General features: G+C 25.1%; 4 protein-coding genes across 4 annotated transcripts; 2 read left to right on the top strand and 2 right to left on the bottom strand.

Moving 5' to 3' along the window:
• The first annotated feature begins 239 nt into the window (after positions 1–239).
• On the top strand, positions 240–4,051 carry LOC113556405 (arginine/serine-rich protein PNISR-like). Its single transcript, XM_026961325.1, has 12 exons — positions 240–600; positions 701–841; positions 909–1,106; positions 1,163–1,383; positions 1,447–1,561; positions 1,667–1,821; positions 1,911–2,075; positions 2,204–2,306; positions 2,457–2,501; positions 2,765–2,871; positions 2,965–3,142; positions 3,459–4,051. The coding sequence occupies exons 2-12, from the start codon at positions 754–756 to the stop codon at positions 3,962–3,964; spliced, it is 1,881 nt and encodes a 626-aa protein (XP_026817126.1). The 5' UTR covers positions 240–600; positions 701–753; the 3' UTR covers positions 3,965–4,051.
• A 5,899-nt stretch (positions 4,052–9,950) lies between these two features.
• Positions 9,951–13,662, bottom strand: LOC113557197 (cleavage stimulation factor subunit 2-like). The gene is made up of 9 exons (XM_026962576.2): positions 12,878–13,662; positions 12,734–12,812; positions 12,508–12,677; positions 12,292–12,440; positions 12,124–12,231; positions 10,726–10,825; positions 10,463–10,601; positions 10,210–10,396; positions 9,951–10,144 (listed from the first exon to the last, which is right to left on the bottom strand). Exons 1-9 carry the CDS (start codon positions 12,921–12,923, stop codon positions 10,022–10,024), a joined length of 1,101 nt encoding a protein of 366 aa, XP_026818377.1. The 5' UTR covers positions 12,924–13,662; the 3' UTR covers positions 9,951–10,021.
• A 413-nt stretch (positions 13,663–14,075) lies between these two features.
• LOC113557386 (pterin-4-alpha-carbinolamine dehydratase) lies at positions 14,076–17,191 on the top strand. The gene is made up of 3 exons (XM_026962871.2): positions 14,076–14,441; positions 16,758–16,880; positions 16,939–17,191. Exons 1-3 carry the CDS (start codon positions 14,358–14,360, stop codon positions 17,125–17,127), a joined length of 396 nt encoding a protein of 131 aa, XP_026818672.1. The 5' UTR covers positions 14,076–14,357; the 3' UTR covers positions 17,128–17,191.
• Positions 17,192–21,462: 4,271 nt separating this feature from the next.
• LOC113558087 (putative uncharacterized protein DDB_G0289263) lies at positions 21,463–22,845 on the bottom strand. Its single transcript, XM_026963602.1, has 4 exons — positions 22,633–22,845; positions 22,329–22,568; positions 21,966–22,232; positions 21,463–21,579 (listed from the first exon to the last, which is right to left on the bottom strand). The coding sequence occupies exons 1-3, from the start codon at positions 22,843–22,845 to the stop codon at positions 21,999–22,001; spliced, it is 687 nt and encodes a 228-aa protein (XP_026819403.1). The 3' UTR covers positions 21,463–21,579; positions 21,966–21,998.
• Between the last annotated feature and the right edge of the window lie 5,111 nt (positions 22,846–27,956).

Below are 27,956 nucleotides of genomic sequence, written 5' to 3'. Positions count from 1 at the left end.
CTTATATATACCTATATCGGCTATAACACAGAAGACAGAATAGCCGAAAAGATTTCTGTGACTGTACAGCGTAATTATTTTTTTTATCAAAATGTTTTATGGAGGAGATCACGGACGTACCAGCTGTATTCGTCCATGGAGGAAACCGAGATTTTTGTACCGCACAATAATTACGGTACAAAAATGTTGGCATTTTTCTTATCGAACTTCTCTGATAATGCATGTGCCGTAATGCCGTAAACGCGTAAACCTTACTGTACAAGAATATCAGTTCATTACTACATTGTACAAGCGCATGACTTGTGACTATGTTTTAATTGTTTTGTCGTCATAGTTAAGTTTAATAGAGTTGTTTGAAGTTTAGTCTGAACTGTTGACTTCTAGTCACTATAGCTTACTATAAATCTGTAACTTACAACGTTGAACTCAACATTTGGTAATCGGTACAAACGCTGTCGCGCATTTGCCGCCGCAAATTCGCTGAACCTATCGAAATTTGTGCACTACATTTTTGATATTTCAGTAATTAACCCTCGTTGACTTGAGTAGGCCACGCGATCCTAGAAATCGTTTTCGACGTCGTCATACTCGTATGAAACAGTAAGTTGTACTTCTTAGTCGTGTTTAAAATATGCCACTTGACATTAAGTGTACTGATTTGAGACTTCTCGAGCTATAAATTTCTATGCTTTGAAATTAGACCTTAACAAAATTGTCTTGAGTACTCGCTCTCAATTGTGTGTGCTGTGGTTTATGTGGTCGAATCCATCATCAACAAACATGGCTTATGGGAACCAATGGATGAATCCTGCTTTATATAAGAATATGAACAATGAACAAGGTATATAATATATACAGTAAAATGTTAGTCGTAAAAATTATATTTAAGACAAATTATTATCTTCTAGTGGATTGGGCAAGTTTAGCTCAACAATGGATCAAAATGAAAGAAACTCCACCTCCGATGCTACATGGACAACAAGATAGAATTCCGACTTCTGAACACACTTTACCCAGTCAACATGTAGAACCTCAGAATCCTTCAAATACAGCAGCAGGAACAAATATAACTCTTAATGATCATACTATTGCCAATCCTGTTGCACGTTAGTAATTTACCAATAAGGGTGTTAAAACCTTTATTAAACATTGTTTTTTCTAGGAAATAAAATTGAAAAGCCTAGTGCTTGGAATACATGGACTTGGCAGCAACAACAACAATGGAATTGGAATTGGGCATCTTCTTCAACATCTGTACCTACTAAAACACCTATTGTAGAGTCAATTAATCCACTTAGACCCCCTTTTATTATGCCTCCTATATTATCTGAACCACCCCCACCTTACCCAATGATGACACCAAACAAATCATATCCACCCAATGTAAGTTTTTATAATTTTAAAAATATAAATTATTATTAATTAATTATATAAATATTATTTTAGAATTATTGGGTAGGGCCCAATACTAGAGTGCCGCCGCCTACTGAACCAGATCAATGGAATAAACTTAATGTGATTACTAATGTGGATGATAGAACTCAAGATCCATCGTTTATTGGTAATTATCAATTTTTATAATTCTGTTACTAAACTAACAACAAAATAAACTTTTCTTTCTTTTGTTAAATTATTATAATGTTTTTTTTTGTTCATAATTTATCAGATGCTGCTAAACGAAAGCAATTACCTGCTTGGATTCGAGAGGGACTAGAAAAAATGGAAAGAGAAAAACGAAGAAAAATTGAACAAGAACAATCTTTTAGTGAATCTGATTATTCTAGTTTCACAAATGAAAATGTTACACAGGAATTGCCCAATGTATATATTGTTTTTATATTATTGATTTATTAATTGTATTTCAAGTTTTTATTATTAAAAAAATATTATAATAATTACATTTTTTTTAGTCACCTTTGAATTTAGACCACGAAACTCAAATGATTGATGACGATGTTGAACCAGCGTCTATTGATTATGTCAATGATAATGAACCTAGAAAAACTGAGTCTGTGAAGAATGACCTTTCTCCTCTCAATCCACGTAAGACTAAAGCTCAAATCTGGGAAGATACGGTAATACAGTTTTTAACATTTACCTACTTGTATTTACAACAAACAAAAATAATTAAGTTATTATTATTTCTTTAATTGTATTTTAAAATGCTTATAATAGTAATTGTAATTGGATTCAATTGTTTCAGATGTTAAGTCTACGAAAAATTCTAACAAAATTATTAATGGATGTTACTAATGATATGATGTTAAATATAGTCAAAGATGTGCTGAAATCTACTTTACAAACAGGTAATATTTTGCATAATTAAAACTCCACATAAAATAGTCCGATATCGTAAGTAAATTAATAATTTAATGTATGAGTAAACAAAAAATATTTATTTTATACTTTTAATCTATTTTTAAAATATATTATTATCAAAATATGGCATGTAACAGATAATCAAGTGAATCGAAATCAAACATCATTAGCTGGTAATTTGGGTAAGTTTTTAATGTTGTTTTTTAACTATAATATACATTTAATTAATGTAATAATTACATTACTTGAATGCAAGTTAAAATATACTTATTGTGAAGCTATTGTCAGTCGTCCATTAATTATATCAATAATTAATTATGTACATTTTTTTTACTGTTTATATTGTTATAATTTTTACCAATATTTTTATGTCTGACATCTACAAACATATTTTTTTTAAATAAATTATTTACTAACTTGCTATAACTAATGACTTTTTTAAAAGGTCTTGGAGTTTATGGTTCAGAATCTGGGTCATCTGATGAAAGTGATGAAGAACAGCTTATTTCAGGTCATAAACAATTAAAACAGGATTCTGATGAAGCTATTCAAGTAAATTATATTTTTACTTGGTTCAAATTGCAATTAAATAATTTAATTTATTATCTTCAAATTTAAATTTACAATAATTGTTAACATACTTAGGAAAGAATATTAAAACGCCAACGTGAGTTCAGTTATATTGAAGCAAGAATCCTTATAGAATTGGATCAACTAGAAGACCGGGAAAAACTTGTGAGATCCAAATTTGATAATAGTATCAAACTCGGTGAAGAGATTAATGATAATAGTAGTCAGGTAGTGGAAAACATTCAGAAAAAAGGTAAAATTATGTTAATTTAATTAATAAAAAAAATGTATATATTAAACATGTTTTTAGTTTAGTAATCAATAATTTCAGAGTTAGAATAGTTCAAAATCAATTAACAATATTTAAATATATATATGTATATATATTTGATTATTATTTAGCGATTAATTGTGTTGAGTGATTTTTTTAATTTTAATACCAAGTATTAACTATTATATATTATATTGTGGTATTAAAATGATTCTTAAAATATCAAACTGTATTTATAATGTCTTAAATTTATTGATTTTAAAATAATAATATAAAGATTTACGATTGTGAATTTCAGAACATACTGAGGATGAAGGACCTAGCCAAAAGATGGTCAAGGGACATGATAAAATTAAAAAAGAATTATCAAATGATTTGAATATTAAAAATGGACAAAAAAAAAAAAAATCTAAATCAAAAAGATCATCAAGTTCTAGTTCATCAAGCAGTAGTAGTGTTAGTAAGAAAAGTGATAATACTGACTATAAATACAGAAATAAGACAAATGATAAAAGTAAATCAAAATCTTCGAATAAAACTAATGCAGATAGTGTAAAGAGAAAACGAAGATCGCGTTCTAGAAATAGAAGTAGATCACATTCAATGTCAAAGAGTAGTAGGTTGCATTCAAGATATAGGAGTAGGTCACATTCAAGAAACTATGATAGAAGATCTCCGCATAATTATAAATCAAGAAGAAGTCGATCGCCACCATCACATAATTCCAGAAAGCACAAAAGCAAACGAAATAGTTCTTCTAGTTCAAATGAATCAAGAAGTAAAAAACACCGTTACAGACGATAATTTTCTGGTTGAAATATAATTTTAAGAGGTTAAAAATTATTTTTTTATTAATACTGACTCATTAAATTAATTACATTTTAGCTTTATTTATATAAATATATATATATATACATATATATATATATATATATATATATATATATATTACACTAGGTTTTTAGCTCTTAATAAATTAAACAATTCAATTAGGCCCAAAACAAAAAAGTAATACATTTTTTAATTATTTAATTTAATAATTACTGCCAATTCAATTTTTATTAGAAATTTATAATCTTATCTCAATCGTTAAAATAAACATATATAATTTTGTACATTTATAATATATGTGTTACTTATAAATAATAGATCTACAAACTGTAATTTGTTTATTTAAAATTAATAATGTTATGTTTATACTCTGCCGTTCTTACAATAAAATAGTAACTCCTAAGTATTGAACTCATGAAAGCACTTTAACATAGGTTTAATATAGTTTTTAACATTAGGTTTGTGTTAGTGAGACCCAATCTCTATAATGATTTTAAAGAACATTAAAAATATTATTTTAAAACTAGTTCAATTTTCACTCACAGAACTTGTGACCTTGTAACCTTATAATTAACTAGCTCTTTTTTGTTTTATCTATTTTATAAGTAGAAAATAACTAAGTACACACAAATTGGAGTTACTTCTTAAAATATTATGGTTGTTCAAGCTTTAAATATAGCTTTATACACAAAACATAGTATCTAATTCTACTTATAAAGTAAAAATAATATATATATATTTTTAATTTGAAAATCATGTACTTTTACTAAAGGGCTAATTGACACATTAATATAATATAATACAATGTATAACAAAATAATTAGTATAAAACAAACAATTTTTCTAGTTTTATTTTATTACCCATAGATATATAAATCAATAAATATTTAATATTAAGTTATGTATTCAAAAACTGACAGAAACTATTTCAAAAGTATCAATACGGTTTTATTTTATTTTAATGTGGAATTTAAATATTATTTAATGTTTTCATTAAAATAAAATATAGTATACCAATAGTATATTTGAGTTATTATATAAATAAACTACTAGAGGATCTATTAAGTATGAAGAAACATCTGCAGACGACGTATAATTATAAGTTATTGATACTACTAACACAAAATTGGTTCTGCTGACAACAACGTCGATATATACAGGGCATCCCACGAAGATTTACCCATTGCGATATCTCCTGAAATAATGGAGATATCATAGTTCTGTTTTTTTAATAAGATTCACAAGGACAAGAACTACAAATATTTCATGTTTTGGTAAAAAAGTTAAAAAATGTATTTTTTTATTTAATTATTTTCAAAAAAAAATTATGATAGCCATTTTGTAGAATTTATTTTTCTGATAATATTGATGTTTCAATATTTTAATTTCATAAATTTCCTAATTTTTAATATTTTTTCTAGTTTTGAAAAAAACTGCGAATTATAGTGTATATATTAGAGTGCAATAGCGGTATCATTCTATCAAACATGTGGCCCGCGTGCTCGTACAGCGAGCGAATGCAAGTAGTGTGGCTCGCAATAAATATATTTTGCTTCTTTAACAATGTTAAAATCTTAAATAAAATTAAATCGCTATTGTACAGAATATCAGTATGTACATCTTTGTTATACCTAGTATTAAATACGGTTATATTATAAAATATAATCATAAGAAATAGATAAAATAAATGTATTTTGTTTACTTTAGATTTAGTAAAAAAAGGTGTTTTGTCCGCGATCGTTTAAATACCTAATGGTCAATATTATATGGTTTGTTGGTAGTTTGAGTATGGCATAGTTCGCAATTTAAATAATTTAGTATTTAATTTAAGATCTCCATTAGGTAATGTACCTGAATTAATAAATTTAAAAATAATAATTCACCTATATTGACTAAATTCTTAATATAAGGTTGTGAAATACCTGTTCTACTCATACAATTTTCAATGTTTTGAAAAAATCTTGAAGCTGGTAATTTTCTATTCGCAAACCTTTGAAGATACAAAGTAGCAGTCTGCCTATTACCATAAATTAATAACATATCAACATATTCAGAGTTGCTTTAAATATAAGGCATTTTTAGAAAAGAGTTGAAATTAAATTTAAGAGAAATAAGAATGAAATTGTAATTTTTTCATGTGCTGCTGAAAAACCATTGTATATGTATGTATAGGTATTATACCTATGTTAATAATATAATTATGGAGTGTTTTAGATTTAATTGATAAGAGTATTCTTGTACAGATATTATAGCTTGAGCATTGAATAAAATTTATTAAATAAACCTGTTTGATTATTATTTATATTGCATTTAATTACAATTAGATAATGTAAATATGCAATGAAGTAATAAAAAATGGTTTAATTTTGGTATATTTCCCTAAAAATCTACCTATAAAACGTAATTCCCAATTCATATAATATTTATTATTAATGATCATTCAAGGTTTACACTTTGGTAGAGTTACAGTGGTTTAACATTGAGTTAAAGACAATTTTTTAAAAATTTGATCATTGTTTATCTCGTTCTGATTTGAGTTCTACAAGCCCAGCAAATGAATCAACAGATATTAAAAAATATAAATAAATGAGCAAGGAATTGAGTTCTGAAAATGAAGAGTTAAAACAGGTAATGCATATAAAAATAAACAATATTTTTAGATATTAGTTTATTAAAAAAACAATTATCAATAACATATCTTATGAACAAGTTTTTAACAATTTAATATTATAATTAATGTATAAAAATTTTATTATAATCATAAAAAAAAGTGTCTTTTTACTTTTAATTCTACAACATTGTGTTAGCCCTATATGTATTACGTTACACATACTATAACCTAGGTTCTTTCACTAATGCTGCTAGTTGATAAATAAAAAAAAAATCAACACCTAATAATATAAGTTAACAATTTGTTGCCTAAGTGTTCAAAACAAATAAAAGTAATATTATAATATTATGTAATGGTTTGCAAATAGCAGAGGATTCATGTATAATACCATAAACTCCTATAAGTATTTCAAACAATTTAACCATCATCATAAGAAAAAATAATGCCACAAATGTCATGATGTAGAAAATTTAAAAATATACATGTAAGTATATATGATTTTGTGTTATTTACTGAAATCTGGCAATATGTAAATCTTAAAAGGAATTTTAATTTTACTATGTATTAATATTCTAATAAAAGATCTGCAATAATAATTGTATGCATCACTTATAATATTTAATATACAATATAGATTTTTTTTTATAATGCAATCAGCCATCAAACAATTAGCCATAGGCTACGACACTGTGTATTTGATATGCCCTTCTTACACTAAAATATATAAAGGGTCTTCAACTTAAAATCAGGGTGAAAGATCACAATGAGCTTTAACTCATGATTTTATTTTTCTACAATTTGTTATGCTAATTATCTTTAATATTATATCTCTGTTTGGTAGCATTTATATAATATCAAAACAAAAATTTAGATTGACCGATAATCAAAAACTAATTTTGTCAGCTATAAAAAAAACTTAAGAAAACTATTACATTATCAATTTTATAATATGAAAATATTTTTTTTTAATAACGAATAACAAATTGAGGAAAATTATTGTAGTTTTTATTTTTTTTTCTCAAACTCTGATTAAGTTTGAAGACCCCATTTTTAAAAGGTTCATGACAAATGTGGCATTAATTATTCCAACAATTTCAAATCATTTACTTGATTATTTAATGGATTATTTTTTATTATTAGTACACAAGAAGGTGCTTGACTGTAAGAGGTTCTTATCACAGGTTTGACACAGTGTTGGTATAATACTTTTATAATGTTTAAAGTCTTAATAAATTATACTTGAAAAGTACTATACAGATTTTAGAAATTCTGAGTTGAAGCTTTTGGATTACAATATATTTTTTTACCTTTTTTTTTTCTATCGTAAATCGTTGTATAATTATTGATGGTGAACCATTTTCACATTACTTGCATTACATGTAGGTTAAAACAGCACCTAGAAACTACAGTAACAAAACAATGAGTATGATAGGACACTTACTTGCCACTTACAAGTTTATAACAATTTCTTGATGATAAATTCTTATATATCAAAAAGCTTTGTACATAAGCTAACAAAATTGAATTTCAGTGTACTAATAAAATAAATAAATAATTTAAAATGTAGGCTTATTGTTTTATATCGAGAATTGAAGTTTTTTTTTTTTTGTTCACAAATGCTTAATTATTTTAATTTATAAGTTTTAGTTATTAAATCTGTAATAAGTTCTATCAAATAGGTAATTTTCTATAACTATAAGTCATGGGTGATCAATGTGAATAGATTTAGATTCCATATATATATGCATACAATGATACGTAGAGCCAAAATATTATACATTTTATGTAATTTGATAATTTTTTATAAATGTAAAAATTGTATACTTAAAAAAATTAAATTCATAATAATAATATATCAAGAAAATTTTAATTTTATAAATAAAACACGAACCACATCTGAATGATGAGAGCCACATGTTAGCCATCCCAGTGTATATAAGTATAATTGCATCCATTTAGAAATAATTTATATTGTTTAGTAAGTTATAAGTTTTAAAAACATGGTGTATCAAACTAAAATACTAAATACCATAAATTAATATGAATTAATATAAATTCAAAAAAATAATAAAAACACAAAAATATGTTAAAAAGTACCTACCTATTGTAAGAAACTAAATTACTAACATACATTCTGCTGTAATTGTATTAATATCAATCCAATGATTTGTGCTAATAGGTACCACAAGTAATAATTTATAAGTACATTGAATTAATATGTATTTGAAATGTTCACATTGGTATGTTTTTTAAATAATAAAAACAAAAACATAGTATATCTGTTACATAAATATGAGAACTCGATGACTAAATTAATCTCAATAAAAACATATTATAAAGTTAATGATTAACCATCACTACTTCTTTATTATACCTAACTACAGTTGTGTAACATTATACCATAAATTTAATTTTTAACTACTAAATATTTTATAGGTAACTGGTAAATAATAAATATGACTAGTATGCAATACGTTGATAAATATCTTTTGAACAATAATAGTAATTTTCAGAATATAGAAACACTGTACATATTAAATAATATTTGTTCATAATTTAAACGATATGATGTAATTGTTTGCTACATTTTTCTCTTCTGGTTTTACTAAGAATAAAGTATGTCATTTCAAACAATCTTAATGAAACATAACCAATATTGTTCATGATTTTAATTTGAATGGTATATCTAACGAGTAACGAGACTAATTGAAGAAAATATTGTTTAAATATATATAGATAACCCAATATTAAAAAACAGGATCAAATAGTATTGAACCAATATTTTAAAATAATTATTGTAATATGCTTTTTAAACCCCTAAATTTGTTATCTTAATAATATTCATATTTTATATTTTTCCAAATTGTTGGAAAAATTCTTTTATTTTTCTTATCTATAAATATCATGATAAAAATAATTTAACAACTATAAACTAATTTCTAAACTCTCAATGTCTAAATTATTTGAGGCTATTATTTTAAAATAAATCTTATTTATTAATTTTTAATCTCTTACGCTATGATTTTTTAACAAAGCATACTATATGTCATAAAATATGATATTCAACATTATTTTTGTGTTATAAACAATTTATCAATATGAAAAACTTGAATAATAGTACCTTTATCATAAATTGGACATTTTACAGTTGAATTTTAACATAATATTAGATTGTTAAAGAAAATATGTCAAATGGGTGTCTACTGCCTACTAAACTATTCGAGTTTGTTAAAACTGAATGTTTGAATTTTAATACATTCTATATTTCTATACAATAAATAACAATTTATTATAGTTGCAATTTTATTGAACTTTATAAATAAACATTTTAAAAATATATTAGTTACCTTAAATGTAAATAGTATTAATGTCAAAGTAGAAAATAATGTATACAAAATTAAATAAAAATTTAATGAGATTTAATCTTTTTTTTTTGAATTGGAAATTTTTTCTTTCAGTTGAAGTATACTTTGGCGTTGTTCGTTAGGCAACTTTGCAATCTGTGCATCAGTTAATTGTAATACTTGCATTATCAGAGCAGCCTAAAAAAAATTTAATTATATTTCAATTATACATGTTATAAAAACATTAGATTAAAAATTATTACCTTTTCAGAGTCAGATGTTTTAGCAGTTTGATTAGATGGTGCTTGTTGAACTTGAGAAGACTGAACCATTCGTGGAGGTACTTGTTGTTCGGATACCATTGGTGGTGGTATTGCCATATAACTATTATTAGTTCTGCGATCTCTATTATAAACATCTCCAGATGGCCGTGGATAATCTCTTACAGCCCTTAAATAATATACAATTGTTTATAATAATTTGTTTTTAGGATATTCATTATTTTATATAATATACATAAATGACTGAGGAGGTTCATTATTGGACATCAATGATGATGGTGGCGGATGGAACGGCATTTGATTTTGTGCCTGTCTTAAATCTTGGCTTGAGCTTTGCCCACGATACATATTACTATGTTGCCAATCCATATTATCTAAAAAATTCAAGTAATTCAAAAATTAATCAGTTGTGAAAATAAAGATTTTAACCAGATTTAGGATGAATTTGAATTGTAAGATTTAAGTTTTTAAATACATTTTTGTACTAAATAATAATACCATTATTAGGTATTTGAGGCATTGGCTGAACTCTTGAAGTTGATGCAGTATTAGGAGTGTGTAGTGGTGCTGGAACTTTATGTACAGGATGCAACATAGTCTAAAAAATAATCACAATATTGCTTACAAATTTTAATTTTTTTTCTGCTTATTTATTATTTATAGAATTCAAATTTTTATCATTATAATCAAATTATACATAATTTATTATGTATCACATAAATTAAGATAAATTTAAGTAATGAATAATATTTTACAAAATTATTTTTAACTGTTAATAATCAAAATTGTTAATTAATCGTTTGTAGACCAAGTGTACAACATGATAAAAATTTGTTTTTTTTAAATAGTTTCAAGAAAATACAAAAAAAAATGTGACTATTCTTAAGAAAGGATTTAGATAAAAATCATATTGGTCTAAGACTCATTTAGGAAATAGACCCAAAAGAACCAATAGCCCATGATTATATCATACAATTTTATTATTTTCAATGCAATACATTTTTTTTAAATTTAAATTTCAATTAATTGTCCATTCAACGAGCAGTTAAATTTTAATTTTATAACAAGGTTAACATAAAATACTACAATACTAAAATTGATATGGTTAATTTTTTTACATTTTGTTTGAAATTCAGTTAGGTATAATAAATAAAATAGTATATTACACATTTTGTTTTATTTATTTAAATAAAGTAATTAGTGTTAATATATTTTTTAATAATATTAAAAACAAACTTTACTGTGAGAGAAATTATTAACACGTTGACTATAATGGGTAACCAACGTTTGCACAGTAACTGAGTATTGAAGTATTTTTATGGAAGCTAGTGATTAAACTTTGTCATTATTTATACAGCATATGACTACGGCACACGAGCTGTCATAATCACATATATTTATAAATGTGGATTTTTTTTTATAGCGTTGAATTAATAATGAATAGTTTTTTATGATGACATAGAAGATAAAATTATGTATTGATAGCCTAAAATTTATTACATTGTTGATTATATGTATTAAATATTACCATATATAAAATGTTTGTTCCCAATTAATAAAAAAGTATATTTAACACTATTATTACACTATGTATTATTATAAACGTTAAAATTAAAATAATGTGACAAATTTGTCTCAATAGTCAGATAGTACATACTTTATTACTCTTGTGTTTAAATGATTAAAGTATAATGAGGCCTAAAATATGCCAATGGTCAGCAAATGATTAAATCAATTTTAGATATTGAATTAATAAATTATAATTACTGATAACAAATAAAAACATTAATCAGTGATCAAATTTATTTTCTCATATATTGTATAATATTCAATTACATTAAATATGAATTGACAATAATAATCATATAAACTAGTACATAAGTAATTTATAAATACTTTAGCGACTTCTGGATCCACAATTTTCATTATAACTTGTGCTTGCAACAATGCATAACCAAGTTGAGGATTCTGGAGCAACATATTTCTAGCTTCTACAGGATTATTCTAAAGATTGAAGTCAATCATTATAAATTAAATATTTATTTATTTGTTTATAAATATTACCTGAATACATTCTTTCATTTGTTTCATAAGTTCAAACAACTGTTCTGGTGGTAAAGTTGAAACTACATTATTTATTATCTCAGGTGCTTTTTCTGCATTAACAGCATCACCATAATTACTTTCAGAAGTAGGCATTCCCATCATTAATGCTATAATAGATATTTATTTAAAATAGGCTCTATTTTATGTACATAAGATAATTATGTTAAAAATTACACTGCATTTCTAGTCTGGATTTCTCTGTACAAGCATTGTCAACGCGTAGAGTACGACCTCCAATTTCATAGCCATTGAGATTACGCATGGCACTTAGTGCAGTTTCTTGATCTTTATATTCACAAAAACCATAACCCTTTGGTTTACCAGTTTCTCTGTCATATACCAATCTACAAGAAACAATTGTTTTTAAATTACGATAAAAACTGATTAATATTAAACTCACTTAAATGATATAACTGGTCCTACTTCATTAAATATATCTTTTAGCTTTTCTTCGGTTGCCTCATATGGAATATTTCCAACTAAAATGTTGACAAATTATTATTTTAAATAAATAATACATTACAGAACTATTTAATAAACATACCAAAAACACTCCTCATAGACTTGTCTAAAATGTTTAGATCACCCATTTTATTAAAGTAGAAATAAGGTAATTTTTACGATAACTAAAAATGTCTTTAATATGATAGCTGCGAAAATATATTGACAATTTCTGTAGCAAAGTTTAATGTTTTGAAACGTTAAATTTGACGAAAAACAGGTACTTTATTAATAATATAATTTGTAAAAACTGTTGTACTCGATTCGAAATTTACCAAGACACCTAGCGATTAACTCGAATAGTCGTATATTTCAAACGAACTATCAAGTAGAAATAAAAACGGTCAACTATAAAATGAAAACAAATGTCGTTTCGATCGTTGTATATAAAAAAAAAAAAAATTATTAAAATTCGTTTGCAAATATTCAATTGATACGAAATATTCCATTTGGACGCCGATCGCCGCCGAACCGTGGGTTTTTTTGATAGTGCGATCCTACAGGGTAGCCATACAGCCACACGGGTAGAATAGATAGTAAATACACAAATTGTCGTATTCCGCCGAATCCGCAAATATTTGAAACATTCATATTTTTTGTAAAATGTTTTGTTTGGGCAAAAATATCGAAAATGTGTTAATGTCTTACACATTTATGTACGACCATATATGATATTACGTTCACGTTAACCGGTTAGGTTGGATATCGTTTAATACGATATGATAATTTATTATTACCGAATTAATACTGATTCACGGAGAAAAAAATTATTCTCGGTTATTTCGTGTAAGATGTAAAATAAACGGCAATAATATTTCAGCTTGGTCGTCCACGGCGGACCCGCCGTTATCCTGACAACGATATTACATTTTTATTACAATCCAAATAATGAGATACATGTAATTAGTAATTAATCATTTTAAAGGCGATAATGACGATGACGAAATAGCCCCGCCGACCCAAATGTAATCGGATTTAATTTTGTTACATTAAAATATATTTTATTAATTATTATTATAATTATTGTTATGTAATACGAGTACGAAGTACTAAGATAATAATATAATAATGACAAAAACTATTATATTTTAAAAATGGTACATAATAATATTATAATATCATTTGAATTCATGACAGCTGCGGCTACAGCTGCAGCTAATAATACGAGATGATTCCATTACACGTCTTATCATTGCGTACCGGCGTCGATCACGAAAATAAAGGTTTCGATTGATAAGCGAAATCTGGGCGGAACAGAGAGCAATGAGAGTAATTAACTAAAAACTAATGACCATAAGAATATAATAACTGTTTTAAAGTTTCTAAACCGATTCGTTTCTCAGTAATATCCGCTATTATAAATCGATCGACATAAACGACGTGTCATTGATAGGCGATAACCCAGGCTTAGTGCTGAACGCTGGTTCGGCATTCTAATCCCCAGACATTAAAATATTAGTAGATTACGTAATGTTATTATAATCGGACAATTTGCTACTTTCTCTTTGCGACCAGTTCATTAAATGACGGCAGTGTTCTTTAACAGTACGTGGAAACCAATACTCGCTTGTGTAGTTAAATATTCGACTAAGCGTACTAGAAAAATGGTGAGTTATTGACTATGATGTATATATTGTGTATATGTATATTATTATGTATTGATATTGTATCCTGATCTGTGTACGAACACGGCCATTGTGGTCGAGTATAATTAAGAATTAAAAGTCGTAAATATAAATTATAGTTTTCTATTTGGTCCCAGCTTTTCACAGTATTTTAAACGTGAATTTGTCTTCTACCATCAAGCATAATATTAAACATTTTAAAAAATCTCATAAAAGCTTGAGGTGTGGTCAGTTTCTACTATCTAATGTCATTAAACAAGGGCAACCAAGGCCGCGCCTTCAAGGCCCTCAACTTATAGTTTTATAAGGGGATGGCAGCTCGCTTAGGCTTTTATCTGTTAAGTAAAATTTTTGTAGGAGGGAATTTCTCACGACGTGACAGAGCACAAGTCAATTAGTTAACTGGGTATGTTCAACCATCATTGAATGTATTTGTGATTATCGTCTACTGTTTTTAAGTATTTAGGCACGATAGTGGTTCTTAACTGGTGGAAACAAATTCATGAAATAAGCAAATATTCTACTTTCATAATTTTAATCTTTTGGCTATTATCAATTTCTAAAACACTTAACAGTACAAGTGTATAACCATCCAGAATAATTTTAAGTTATTTTTTATAAATAGTATATACCAAAATATTATCGTTAAATGAAAATTCAAAATGTTAAGTGTTTCATCATTCAAAAAACGTTATGAAATACTGAGATACATTATTTCTATTAAAGATATGAGATTATAAATACATGTTATTATAAGAACTGTAATTTTTTTTTTTTAGATTAAATTAATATTATTTTAGGCATCTATAACAAACTTATGATAAATTAAATAATAATACAAATGCATATTATTAATAATATTTAATAATTAATCATATTTATTATTTATTGTAGATACTTACCAGAAATAAATATTTTTTTTACTATTTATTAATAACTTTGTTTATAAATTACCTCAATTACAGTTAAAATAAAATATATAGTATTAAATACGTGTATCATTATGAAGCATTCTAATATTACCTAAATCATAATTTCCATACAAAGTGAAATTTAAAAACTATTAATATTATAATTACTGGCTGTATTTTATGTTTTTTGTTGGAAAAAATTAGTTTAACTTACCATATTACTAAGAGAAAAAGAAATCACTAATACCAATAATGCAAATATAAGTATATATATTATATAAAATTATTAAAAGTTTAGGCTAGTTTTTGGGTTATCAGATTATATTTACTTGAACTTGGGACATTTTGAATGGATATATATATAAACAAAATAATCATTTTTTTTTATATATAATAAATTATGTATGCAAGAAATATACTAAAATCTATTATTCATATTATCTTATTATTTATAAATTATGTTCTACAATTGTTTTCAATCAAATTTTACGGCTGTCATTAAAAAAAAATAAACACATATAATAATAATTCATTGATCAGTCCTTGGAACTTTTGGAGTCCAGGGTTTCTTCTGGAGATTTTACTAAATATTCGGCTGATCCATAAACTTGTTTTAATAAAGATTTATAAAGATAAAATTTGGTAGTAGAATGCTTCACAAAGTCTATGATTGAACCATGTTTTTATAATAAGAAAAGCTTTTACCGTTCTCGAATTTGTCCATGTGCTCTTTATAAGTGAAAATACACATTCCACAGCTGCATTGAACCCGTCAAAAAAATACTTAATTTAACAACTTTTTTGTTATCACTATAATGTGTAGGATGTTAATGTTTTGTCCTAATTGAAAATCGGTATTTTATTGAGTACAATTTTATAACTGGGACAAATCACTATCCCAAAACACTTTCTTGGGACACAAGGACACTAGGTTAAAAACCGGTAGTGTCTCGACATAACTGGGATGTATGGCAACCCTAGGATAATTATAGTTTTTGTATATTACTTATTATTACATTTAATTTAAATTTAACACATACACTAATGAGATCTACTTAATAAAAATATTCTATATCTATTATACAGAAGAGGAACTTCTATATTGTTTTTGGTTTTTCGCAATTATTTTGAAGTGAGAATTTTTTTTAATTTTAAACTACTAAATTCAATTAACTACCAAAAATCATCCTCAAAGTTTTAGATTAAATTATTTTCATTTCTCCAAAAGGTTATGACAAAAAAAAAACATATATTATAAAATCTGTAGTTGCATTCATCAGAATCTAAAACATGGATAAAATATAATATTTATTTTTATTTTAAGAATTTAATTTATCAAGTTATAATATTTTAAGAATATGTATCTAATGTACATTAATTATTTTAGCCAAGCCTATTAACTAAAGAAGAGAGAGAGAAGTTACTCCAGCCATTATTCTCTAATCAATGGTCATTAGTAAAAGACAGAGATGCTATTTACAAGGAATTTTTATTCTCTGACTTTATTCAAGTATGTACATTGTATAAATATTTGATATTTCTATTAATTTCATGTTTTAATAATATAGGCATTTGGGTTCATGACTCAAGTAGCATTGAAAAGTGAAAAAATGAATCATCACCCTGAATGGTTTAATGTGTACAATAAAGTACAAGTTACATTATCCACACATGACGTAAGTGGTTTGTCGTCAAACGATGTTAATCTTGCCACATTTTTGGACAAAACAGAAAAAACCATTAAAGCATCTTCATAATTTATTGTTGTAATTCTAAATAAATAAATTTTTAGTAGAAAAAATACAAAATTTGTTATTATTTGTTACTATTGTTAATTGATAAACTATTACTAGAAAGATTTCAAAGATTATTATTTTATTTTATCATTTGTTTTTTATTCTTTTTAGTATGTTCAACCTAATAATATTAGTTAACTATATGAAAATATTTGTTAGTTAAACCAATTTCAAATTTAACAACTGCGTGCTACTGGTACAATGCTTTAAGAATTAATTAATTATTTAAATGAGAAAAAAATAATAATAATTAAATAACCTTTGGTATCTTTCTATAAAATTTTAGGTCGAGATAATAGTACGGATAAGGAGTATTCAACTTCCACTATTTAAGTCAGTTTCAAGCATGAACTAAGATCTTATTTTATTATCTTAACATTGTTATGTAGACATGTACATATAATTGTGATTAACTAGTAAAAACATACCCTATATCTTAGCTGGTGCAGATATATTTCTGGAGGAAAACAGTTAGTTTTCAAAACTATAATTGAATTTCCGATGTACTCATTCATACAAGAATATATAATTAGAATATGTCAACTCTTGGCAAAAATATAACTGTTGTTTTAATTTAGAATTTCATACATTATTATTATACATGGTTTTTTACAATCTTATTAAAATTTACGTGTTTGAATGGGTCAAAATTTTAATTATATTTAATAAATTTTATTTTACTTTTTAAATAAATAAATACATAAAACTGTCTTTTTTTTATAATACTTATGAGTAATGATATTGTTAAAAATAAACAGTTAACTGTTTAAACTTAATATCAAGTACAAATTATGTGTCTAGTTCAATTTACCTAAGAAGAATATAACTAAATAAGGTGTTGTATTTAATACTTATAAAGTACAAAATAAGGATTTATACTAAAGAAAAAATAATAGTTAAATATGTAAAACTATTTAAATCTATCAAAGTCTATTAGGTACATGAATTAAGTACTAGTTTATTCAAGATTTATACGCCTATCTTTTTCTGCAAATGAATCTATAACTTTTTTAATTTCTTAGATTAAGTTATGTAAATAAATATTTTTGAGAAATAAGATAATTTAATTGATATCTTCTATTGGGCAAAGAGCTTCAAAGAGGTTGTCAGGTATTCTTAGGCTTTTTTAGTGTTCATATGGTTTCAATAGTACACAAGAAGATGCTTGACTGTAAGAGGTTCTCAGCAGGTTTGACACAGTGTTAGTATAATGCTATTATTATACTTTAGGTCTAAATAAATTATATTTAAAACACTTAATATTATGCAGTTTTTAGAAAAATTTGGTTATAATAATAATTCTTTAACCATAGAAAAAAATTCTAATTACAAAATATAAAACATTATGACAATACTGTATATATGTAACAAGTAATGTTATATTAGCCATAGGTTTATAGAGAGATTAGACAACGGCAATTAATATAATTTAAATATTAAATAACTATGTAGACATGTCATATGAATAGCACAATTAATTATGAGAACAATATGGTGATAAACATTGTGAGAGTAATATGAGAAAAATAATAATATGTACACTTATTATGATACACAAATTAGATTACATGTCTACTAAATGTGTCTAGCAAGTAACAGTTTCTTTGTAGTATTAATTTGAAACCAAACCAACTGAGTACTGATACCAATATACAAATATTACTCATTTTCAGAAATTAGAAGAAAAAATATTAGAGTATACTAAAAATGATATTATTGTAAGGTATACAGAAGACCTATTTGCTATAATAGTAATTACTCCAATAATGCAACATTCTCAAGGCTTTTGTAGGTAGTATGGCATCTTGTGATATCAATATAGTCATTCTGTAACAATTATGCTTACTGCTAGTGGGATAGGAGCTACACAATTAGCTCTTATGATCACTAAAGGATAGTCAACTGAAGATTACATTGCTGCCTTTACACTATTGAAAGAGTCTGTACCATTTACATTTTCTTCCCAAAGATATCCTAAACAGTTCATGACAGATGATAGTGAAGCTGAAAGACAAGCTCTTAAGTATGTTTGGCCATTGTCAAAATCATTAATATGTCGTTTCCATATTTGTCAATCAGTGTAGCGTTGGCTTTTTGAAAAAAAAAACATGATATTTGTAAGGACAAATAAATAAAAGCATTATTCAAAGCATTTCAAAATTGTTTAGTATCATCAAATGTAAAAGAAGCTGAAAAATCATTTAAAATTATGACAGAAATATTATGTTCTAGTGATGAAAAATCAATATTTAATAAATACCCATGATGGATATCATATGTTACCAATTATTGAAAACTTTTAATTAACTTTCATTCAGAGATGCATCAATTCTTAAAGATATTGTGTTATTACGTAACAAGGCCTACAACACTATAGCTCTTGTTGATTTTATTTATACAAGTATGGAAGAGTATCACACAACATGGTTAAGAAACTTTTTTAATGGACGATCTGATACATCAAAGCTTTTGTTTCAGGGCCAGTTAAACTGTGCAGCACATATAACTATAGATTGCATAGAGGCTTTGGATGACTTATGAGACAATATGGTTCATTTTGTTAACATCAAGCTGTTGTTTACAATTAATATCACCATGAAATGCCACCTATATGTCATGACACACAACATTTGCTAGCTAAATTAACTTTTGGAGATGAAGCACAAGCAAATTAATTGTATATGCCTTTAATTCCCAATCCAATAGAAAATGTTAATGTAATTCAAGGATCTAATACTATTAATACTGAAAATAGTACAATGCACTGTGATTTGCTTGATGTAGAAAAAAACATTATTGAAAATCAGATAAATACTAAAGAAACAAATCTAAATGAAAATAAGACATTGACAAAAGAATACAAAGAACAAATATTCAGCCTCATGACAAATAATTTAAAAAAAATTCCCAGCTCCATACATGTTCTTCCAAAATGTGTCCGAAGGTTAAAAAATGTGAAATCTTTAATAGAATGGGAAACTTTTATTGCTACAGCTAGAAGTTCAAATTTATTAAGACATAGAAGCCGTGTCACTATAAGTGTTCAACCAACTATAATTAGCTAGAAAGAGATCATGCATAACAAGGAGAAGTAAACGATTGCCAATTGGTCAACTAAAAAAAGAGACTAAGAAAAAGTATTTAAAATAAATAGAAATTTGCAACAAAATGGTAAATACAAGTTTACAAATTCCAAGTCTCATGGAAGTAATCATTAATTGTATGTATTATAAACAATAGAAAACTGTATTGAAAAAAATTACAATAGTCTTAACTTGTATACTGTACTATTTTATTATTAAAATGTAACAGATATTTTATAATATGTAATATCAAATTAGGTAGGTAATCAGGACTTTTTATTTCATTTGGAAAGACATATTTTTAATTATTTCACAGTTAATGTTAATAAATTCTGAATAAAACTATAATTTGTTTAATTATAACAATTACTGATCAGTATTTAATTATTTTAAATTAACTTTAACACATGATTATAATTAAATTTACAACATTTTAGTAATATATTTATCAATACTTATACTATTAAAACATGTAATACATTTTCATACAATGCATTATACTCACAAAGTAAAGTATATGTAAGGAACCACAGTTATTTTAATCACAAATGTATTAGAAAAAATATGAAGGAGAAATTGAATAATTCAGGTTATCAATTAAAACTTAAATTTGATTCAACTGACAACCTAGGATGCACAAAATAAAAAGGATAATTTTTTAAAGTAGGTATTTATTTTAACTAATCCATAATTATTAAGTACCAGTATATGAGATATAAAATTAAATTTAATTACAATGAACATCTAATTAATAATATATTTAAAGTTAAAATGTTTTAAATTATAATTTTAATTTAAAATGCAAGTTAAATTAAAAAGTATTGTTAATAAATAATTTATTTTGAAAAATGCCATATTAAATTAATTGTTGAACTAAAATATTAAGATATTATTATTTAACTGCTTAATATTACTACAGTTATATGTTTGTAAGTAACTCTAAAATATTTTTAATTATTTTATAATAAATAAGGTTGTAATATATTAATATAAGTAGATGCAGCACTAAATATTTTAAAGGGCTACAGCTAATGGCTATTAACTCCAATTATAGCATACCTATATAAATTAGTTTTAATCCCAAATTTAATAAAATAGTTTTTATTTTTTTAACATAATATATTAAACATAAATGGCATAGTAATAGTGAAATGTTAACTTGAAAAAAAATACATCAAATATTAATATTACATAAACAATTTTTTCAAAAGGAATATTTTACACTTGTGTAAATATGATGTATATCCTGGTGTACTGTAGACTTTTTTTAATTGAACTGTATATAATTTTCAAGAAACTGTCAATTTAGGATGAAATGATTTTTGTTGATCTATAAGTTATAAAATAAAACAGTATTAATATAAATATACAATAAAGTACTATAGTAGAATACTAAAATAAAAATAAAAAAGTCGTAAGGTTGATTTTCCATATAATGGCTACTGGCTAAGTTTAAAGTAGGTACCTAGTATCTTTTTATTCAGTAGATCACTATAATGGTTGTTTTAAATTTAATGATGAATCATTGTATATAATGAAAAGCGATTCTGAGCAGAGATTGTCTATCAACCTAATACTTATATTTTTAAAGATATTATGACGTTATATTATATTTATATTGCTATAAGTAATTTTTTTTTCTTAAATCTGACTACTAGATAGCATTTTAAGTAATATTCATTGTAAGCATATTATGTTGTGGTATTTTTAACTTACTTTTCAAATTATACAGTGGCCGTGAACGTTTTATCAGGGTCTTACCTCCTTGAATAAATCTTTTTCAAGCTCTATTTTTAATAAATGAGAAAGAGGCATATCTTTTATATCTTCCTCTTCATCTTCATCACTTGAACATAAGTCTCTGTACCAATCTAATACAGAATCACATTCATCATAATCATTTTTTATCATTTCAGTATGATTTATTTCTTCATCATGCCATTGAAATTCTTTTTTTGAATCTGGACCATAGCTTCCACCACCCTAACAATAAAAAATTTAACATCAACTAGTTGCTTATAATATAGTATAGCACTGTAATTAAAATCATATGCATAGGTATTAATAATTTATAATTACAATGTTTGCAGATGTTTTCGTAACATTATCATTATCTTTCTTGACTTTTGGATTGATTGTACCCAATGAAAAGTTCACACCTTGCAAACTATTATTGTAATGATCAGTTCTTGCTTTTTTATTCGTTGAAATATTTGGTGTTATATTATTTGAATTATTAGCGATATTTAACATATTTTGATTATTTTTATTAATTAATTCATCATATTGTCGGTCTTTTGAGGATTTTTTATTTTTGGACTAAAAGTAATAAACATTAATTATGATAAAGATATATTTAAAATATAATTTAACAGAATCTTACCTCTTTCAATAAGTCTTTTTCAAGTTCTAATTTTAATAAATGAGAAAGACGCATATTTTTTATATCTTCTTCTTCGTCAATTGAACTTAGGTCTATGTACCAATCTAATGTAGAATCACATTCATCATAATCATTAGTTATCTTTACAGTACGATTTACTTTTTTATCACAAAAGTAATTATGTTCATGCATGGCATTATATTTTTTCATCATATTGTCAGAGTTATTCTTCTAATATGATTTTTAGTCAATATTTATTTTTATATTTTAATTTTAAATCACTTTATGAAAAAATCAATCAAGACCTAAATTTATTTTACATTATTTGTATATAAGTTACCAGTTGGTAATAAATGATATACATACAATTTTTTTTTCTTACCTGTAATTAAATTATAGGCTGAAATAATCTATGATAATTTTATTGCAATATAAATTCTATTCTGGTAACCTATATTATATTCTTTTTCAAATTAAATAATTTATTATTTCTTGATTTAAGTAAATCTTAAATTATAAATTCTTGAATGTTGGAAATACCTAAATAAAAAAAAAACCAATAACATTAAATAAATCATTAAAAAATATTTTTTTTTGTAAACCAACATTAAAATTATAAAGAAAAAAAAATTAATTTAATTTATCAAATATTAGAAAAAGGGTATCATTATAAATGTATTATAATATCTGCTTTTATATATCGGTGTTAAATTTTTACTATTGGTTTATTACAAAACAAAAAATATCATCATAGGATATAATATTGGTCCAAAATAGTGCACTTTTCTGATGTAAATAAAGCAATAAACTATTTTACTAGAACTATAAATAACTATAAAAAACTATCTTCATCTGAAATATCTATATCCTCTAAAAAAAAAAAAAAATATAACCTTAAGTTATTATTGCGATAATTAAATCCATATGACAAAGGGAACACCTCCTCACTCAAGTTAGAAAATATCCCCTAAAATTAAAACTAAATATAATCAATACTATAGTACAACTACAAAAATTCCAATGAGAATATGAAAATATAAATATATGTTAAATATTTCTTATAGTAATACTAGTGTAATTTAATTATTGATTTTTAACTCTAAGTGTGAATTTTAGTTTAAAATATTTTGTGTCCAAAGATAACTCCTGGGCCTCCACACAAGTATTCTCAGTAAAGCCCAGTAATCAATTTGATTTCAAATAAAATAATAAAAAAAATAAAAATATGAAATAACAAGGTATAATTTGTATATTTTTAATAAAAATGTATTCAATATTCTTAATAGAAAAAGGACAATTATCCCAACCATTTAATACCATACAACTTCCGTGTGCTTTTACTTCAAATATACAATATAATACATTGTACTTAGCAAAATCAATTCTATGTTGTTGGCTTTATTATAAGAATGTATATACCCACCATCAAACTTAAAGGTAAAAAAATTATTGGTGTTTAAGCTTTGGATTTTCACTATATTTCCATAATTTTTTAAGTAAGTAACTGTGTAAAATATAATTGTTATTTCTTTATTTTTCCATTCTACTTTTTTTATGCTATTCTATATTCTTTAATAAACTTTTATTTTATGTTCTCTTTATATAAGTTATTATTTTATATTTTATATTTATACCTACTATTATTAAGTTAAGCCTAAACTAGTCCTCATATTATTTCATTACCTAGCTAAAGGATTTTATATAATCTCTTTATTTACACAAATAAAAATATAAAAATGTGTTAAATTTGCAACTAGCTGAAAAATTAAAATATAATTTAAGGAAAACCAAACGTACAAACACAAGTTATATTTTTTTAAGTTTGAGAATAAGTCAATATGAAGTACTACCATTTACCAATGACTGATGAGTATAACCGAAAAAATTGTATGATTCAACGCATGAACAGAGAAAATATATAGAGCCCTTCAGCCCCCTAAATCATAAAAATAAGAAAAATCAAAAACAAGCAACAGAAATATATCTTTTAGTGAAAGTTGAAATATCACCACATTGGTCCTAATAAAAAATCAGTTAATTTATGCACTAGTCTTGTATGGTTAATGCTATAATAAAGCAGATACCCCTTTAAATATACCAAATAATTCCATCTTAAATTAAAAGTTGGTAATGCATGTATAGTATAATAATTAGGGCTCGGATTTATATGTATTTATGAAACCAAAATATGTATTTACGTTAGCAAAATATGTACATAAATATGTGCTAAAAAAATCAAAATATATATTTTACTAATATGATTTATTTATAAATATTTAATTATATAATATATCCATATGAGTTTCTAATGAAACAAATTATATTTTAAATAGTAAAATTATTTAAAAAAAAGGTGTTACAAATTATAAATTATAGACAAAAAAAGCTAAACAAATGATAATTACCTTGATTACAATTTATGATAACAACCATTCTTAAATGTATAAATTTAAAAGACCTTCGATTTGGTCATAAAATTACTTTATACCTATTAAATGATCTTTCGGCTTCTACTGATGTCATTAGATAGTATTGCATTTTGACTATATCTGAAGGAGTAAGTTATATCTACCGTAGATTAAGTTCAATAATTGGTAGTATTTTGTTACTATTTTGTACTTTTGGAAATATGGGAAATTGTCTGTATTGAAAAATACAATCGTACATAATTAATAATTATTAAAAAATCGTAAATGAATAAATTGTAAAAATATGTAGGAAAAAATAGAATTATTGAGAAATATTATGTAAAAACATGTACTTATGGCAAAATATGTAAAAATATGTAAAATAAAATATAGTTAATTTTATTGGATATCACTTGAAACGAATTTATCACTCACCCAAATTAATTTATCAAGTCACAATAAAAATATGTATTTACATATAAATCCGAGCCCTAATAATAATAATAATAATAATATTGTACATGAAAAAGACTTAGGTTAGGTTAAATTATAATATAATAAACATAATAGAAATCTATAATAGTTATTTTATCTTTATTCTTGAAGTATTTTTTTTCTTCAAAATATTTAATTAATTACGGATATATTAAATTATTACATACCTATCTATAGCTAAAGCTAATGGGGATCCATATAATTTGATAACACGACAAAATGTGTTTTGCTGAACGCAAATTTGCTATTGTTGAGTTTCTTACCACCGTAGTTGGAAACACATAATCATATAAATGAAACACGTTATTTCAATGCCGATTTATTTAAGTAAAATATACTTTAATAAGACATTTTTATTAAATAAGTTTTTAAAATATAAAAAGAGCGTGACAGCAAAACGAAAACAAGTGAAATGAAAAGAACATAATCTAATTTATTCCTCGTTTAACAAAATCCGACAGAGCGCGTTTGTGTATATAAGCATAATACAACCACGTAATAACAGTTAAAACCGTATCCGTAATCTGATTAGAAGTTGGTAATGTGTATCTCTATTTGTTACGATATTATAAAAACGGAAACAAATTATTTATTATGTTTATTATTATTATACTATTATTTATTATGTATTTTAATAAATCTTAGTAAAATGAATAGGTGCTACTCTAATATTGTTATTTGACACTGGTTTATTGTTAAATAAATAAATAAAAAAATTATAACAAAATATACTTATTTGTGATAATATTTATATTATTTATTGAGTGATAACGTATGTAACGCCCACTGGAGACCGTGTTCAAGGCCAGAGACACCCGATTTGGCCAATAGGTATCAGACATAATATTTTATATAATACAAAAAATAATAATAATGATACAATGAACAAAATTTATATATTGTTTTAAATAATTAGTTAGTTCTGTACCTCAAAGGTAAAATACATTTCCTTTTAGAACGATTAAAATAAGGCTCAGAAGTTTCACAATTAGTTACTTTATTATTGTCAGTCTTCTTTCCCAAAAGTATCTAAATCATCTAAATTGTTTGTTTCTAAAACTTCTTTTCTACTTTTCACTTTTAATCATTTGATCTACATGCCGTTCGTGTATACTATTATTTGTCGGATCTTTTCATAAATAAACTGATTGACCTAATTGTTATACTACAATACAAGCCTTCCATCCTCTTTGGTTGGGTTTAGAGTAATCTCTTATATAAACTTCCTCACCAATATCAAATTGTTTGTTAAATTTTTTACCTTTGTAATTTTGTGTCTCACTATTACTATTTATTTCACTATCCTTATTTTGTTTTAATCTGTCAAACCGTGTTATGACATTCCTACCAAACATCAAGCTAGTTGGTGTTTGTTTTGTGTTAACATGACTTGTTGTTCAGATCACTTGGTGAATCAAAAAAAAAAATATTTCTCCTTTATAAAGCAACTGGAATCTCCTCTGAACATCAGAGTTGCCAAAAATGGGGAAAGCATGGTTGCCACTAAGACAGGTACAATAATTTTTTATAGTAGAGTTGATGGTGAAGAAATTCTATGCAAATTTGAAAACGTATACTATGTATCTAACTTGAGGTACAACTTGTTATCAGTTGGTTAGATCGAACAGTTGAATTTTAAAGTTATGTTTGAAAATGGTTTTGCGACAATCACTCAACCTAGTGGAAATGTAGTTACTGTTGCACATAGAATGAAAACTCTAAATGGTATTATTTTTTCTCTAAAACCAAATATTTACGCCTATAATTGTATTGATACACAAATTGATGAGAGTTTGTAGCACAAAGGGATGGGACATCCAAACAAAAATTATTCATGGATGTTGAGAGATATGGTTACTGGACAAAATCTTAACAAGAATGATATTCCGGACTTCTGCCAAACATATGTAGAAAGTAAGCACTCAAAAAAACCATTTCAATCAAGGTCTTTTTAGACTCGTCGTCCGCTGGAAATTGTACACAATGATGTGTGTGGACCAATATCACCGATTACTTGGAATGGTAAGAAATATTTTCTTTCATTTACTGATAATTATACCCGTTTTTCAGTTATTTATCTATTAGAAAATAAAAGTCAAGTGTTCCAATGTTTTAAAAATTATGAAGCAACTGTAAATGCATATTTTGATTTAAAAGTGTCCATGTTGAGATGTGACAATGGAGGGGAATATGTAAGCAATGAGTTAAAACATTGTTGTTCAGTTAAAGGAATTGTTGTTGACTATACTGTTCCGTACACACCTGAACAAAATGGCTTAACAGAAAGATTAAATAGAAAATTGGTAGAAAGAACAAGATCCTTGCTATTATAATCAAACTTGTCAAAAGAAATGTGGGAAGAAGCAGTACTCACAGCCGCTTATTTGGGAAACAGACTACCGACACATGCAAATATAAAAA

The sequence above is a fragment of the Rhopalosiphum maidis genome, chromosome 3, assembly GCF_003676215.2.
Source record: "Rhopalosiphum maidis isolate BTI-1 chromosome 3, ASM367621v3, whole genome shotgun sequence".
Lineage (NCBI taxonomy): Eukaryota > Metazoa > Arthropoda > Insecta > Hemiptera > Aphididae > Rhopalosiphum > Rhopalosiphum maidis.
The sequence above is the reverse complement of the archived record's forward strand: the minus strand, read 5'-3'. Positions and strand labels throughout refer to the sequence as shown.

Bases quoted from the DNA above. Each gene is read 5' to 3' on its own strand.
- LOC113558087 (XM_026963602.1), bottom strand. From the start codon at position 22,845: ATGATGAAAAAATATAATGCCATGCATGAACATAATTACTTTTGTGAT. The intron at 22,569-22,632 runs GTAAGATTCTGT...TATTACTTTTAG, and splicing joins AAAAAGACTTATTGAAAGAG to TCCAAAAATAAAAAATCCTC. The intron at 22,233-22,328 runs GTAATTATAAAT...TTTTATTGTTAG, and splicing joins CGAAAACATCTGCAAACATT to GGTGGTGGAAGCTATGGTCC.
- LOC113557386 (XM_026962871.2), top strand. From the start codon at position 14,358: ATGACGGCAGTGTTCTTTAACAGTACGTGGAAACCAATACTCGCTTGT. The intron at 14,442-16,757 runs GTGAGTTATTGA...TAATTATTTTAG, and splicing joins CTAAGCGTACTAGAAAAATG to CCAAGCCTATTAACTAAAGA. The intron at 16,881-16,938 runs GTATGTACATTG...TTAATAATATAG, and splicing joins TATTCTCTGACTTTATTCAA to GCATTTGGGTTCATGACTCA.
- LOC113556405 (XM_026961325.1), top strand. From the start codon at position 754: ATGTGGTCGAATCCATCATCAACAAACATGGCTTATGGGAACCAATGG. The intron at 842-908 runs GTATATAATATA...ATTATCTTCTAG, and splicing joins GAATATGAACAATGAACAAG to TGGATTGGGCAAGTTTAGCT. The intron at 1,384-1,446 runs GTAAGTTTTTAT...ATATTATTTTAG, and splicing joins ACAAATCATATCCACCCAAT to AATTATTGGGTAGGGCCCAA.
- LOC113557197 (XM_026962576.2), bottom strand. From the start codon at position 12,923: ATGGGTGATCTAAACATTTTAGACAAGTCTATGAGGAGTGTTTTTG. The intron at 10,826-12,123 runs GTATTTATAAAT...ATTATTTTTTAG, and splicing joins TGGATCCAGAAGTCGCTAAA to ACTATGTTGCATCCTGTACA. The intron at 10,145-10,209 runs GTAATAATTTTT...AATTTTTTTTAG, and splicing joins AAACATCTGACTCTGAAAAG to GCTGCTCTGATAATGCAAGT.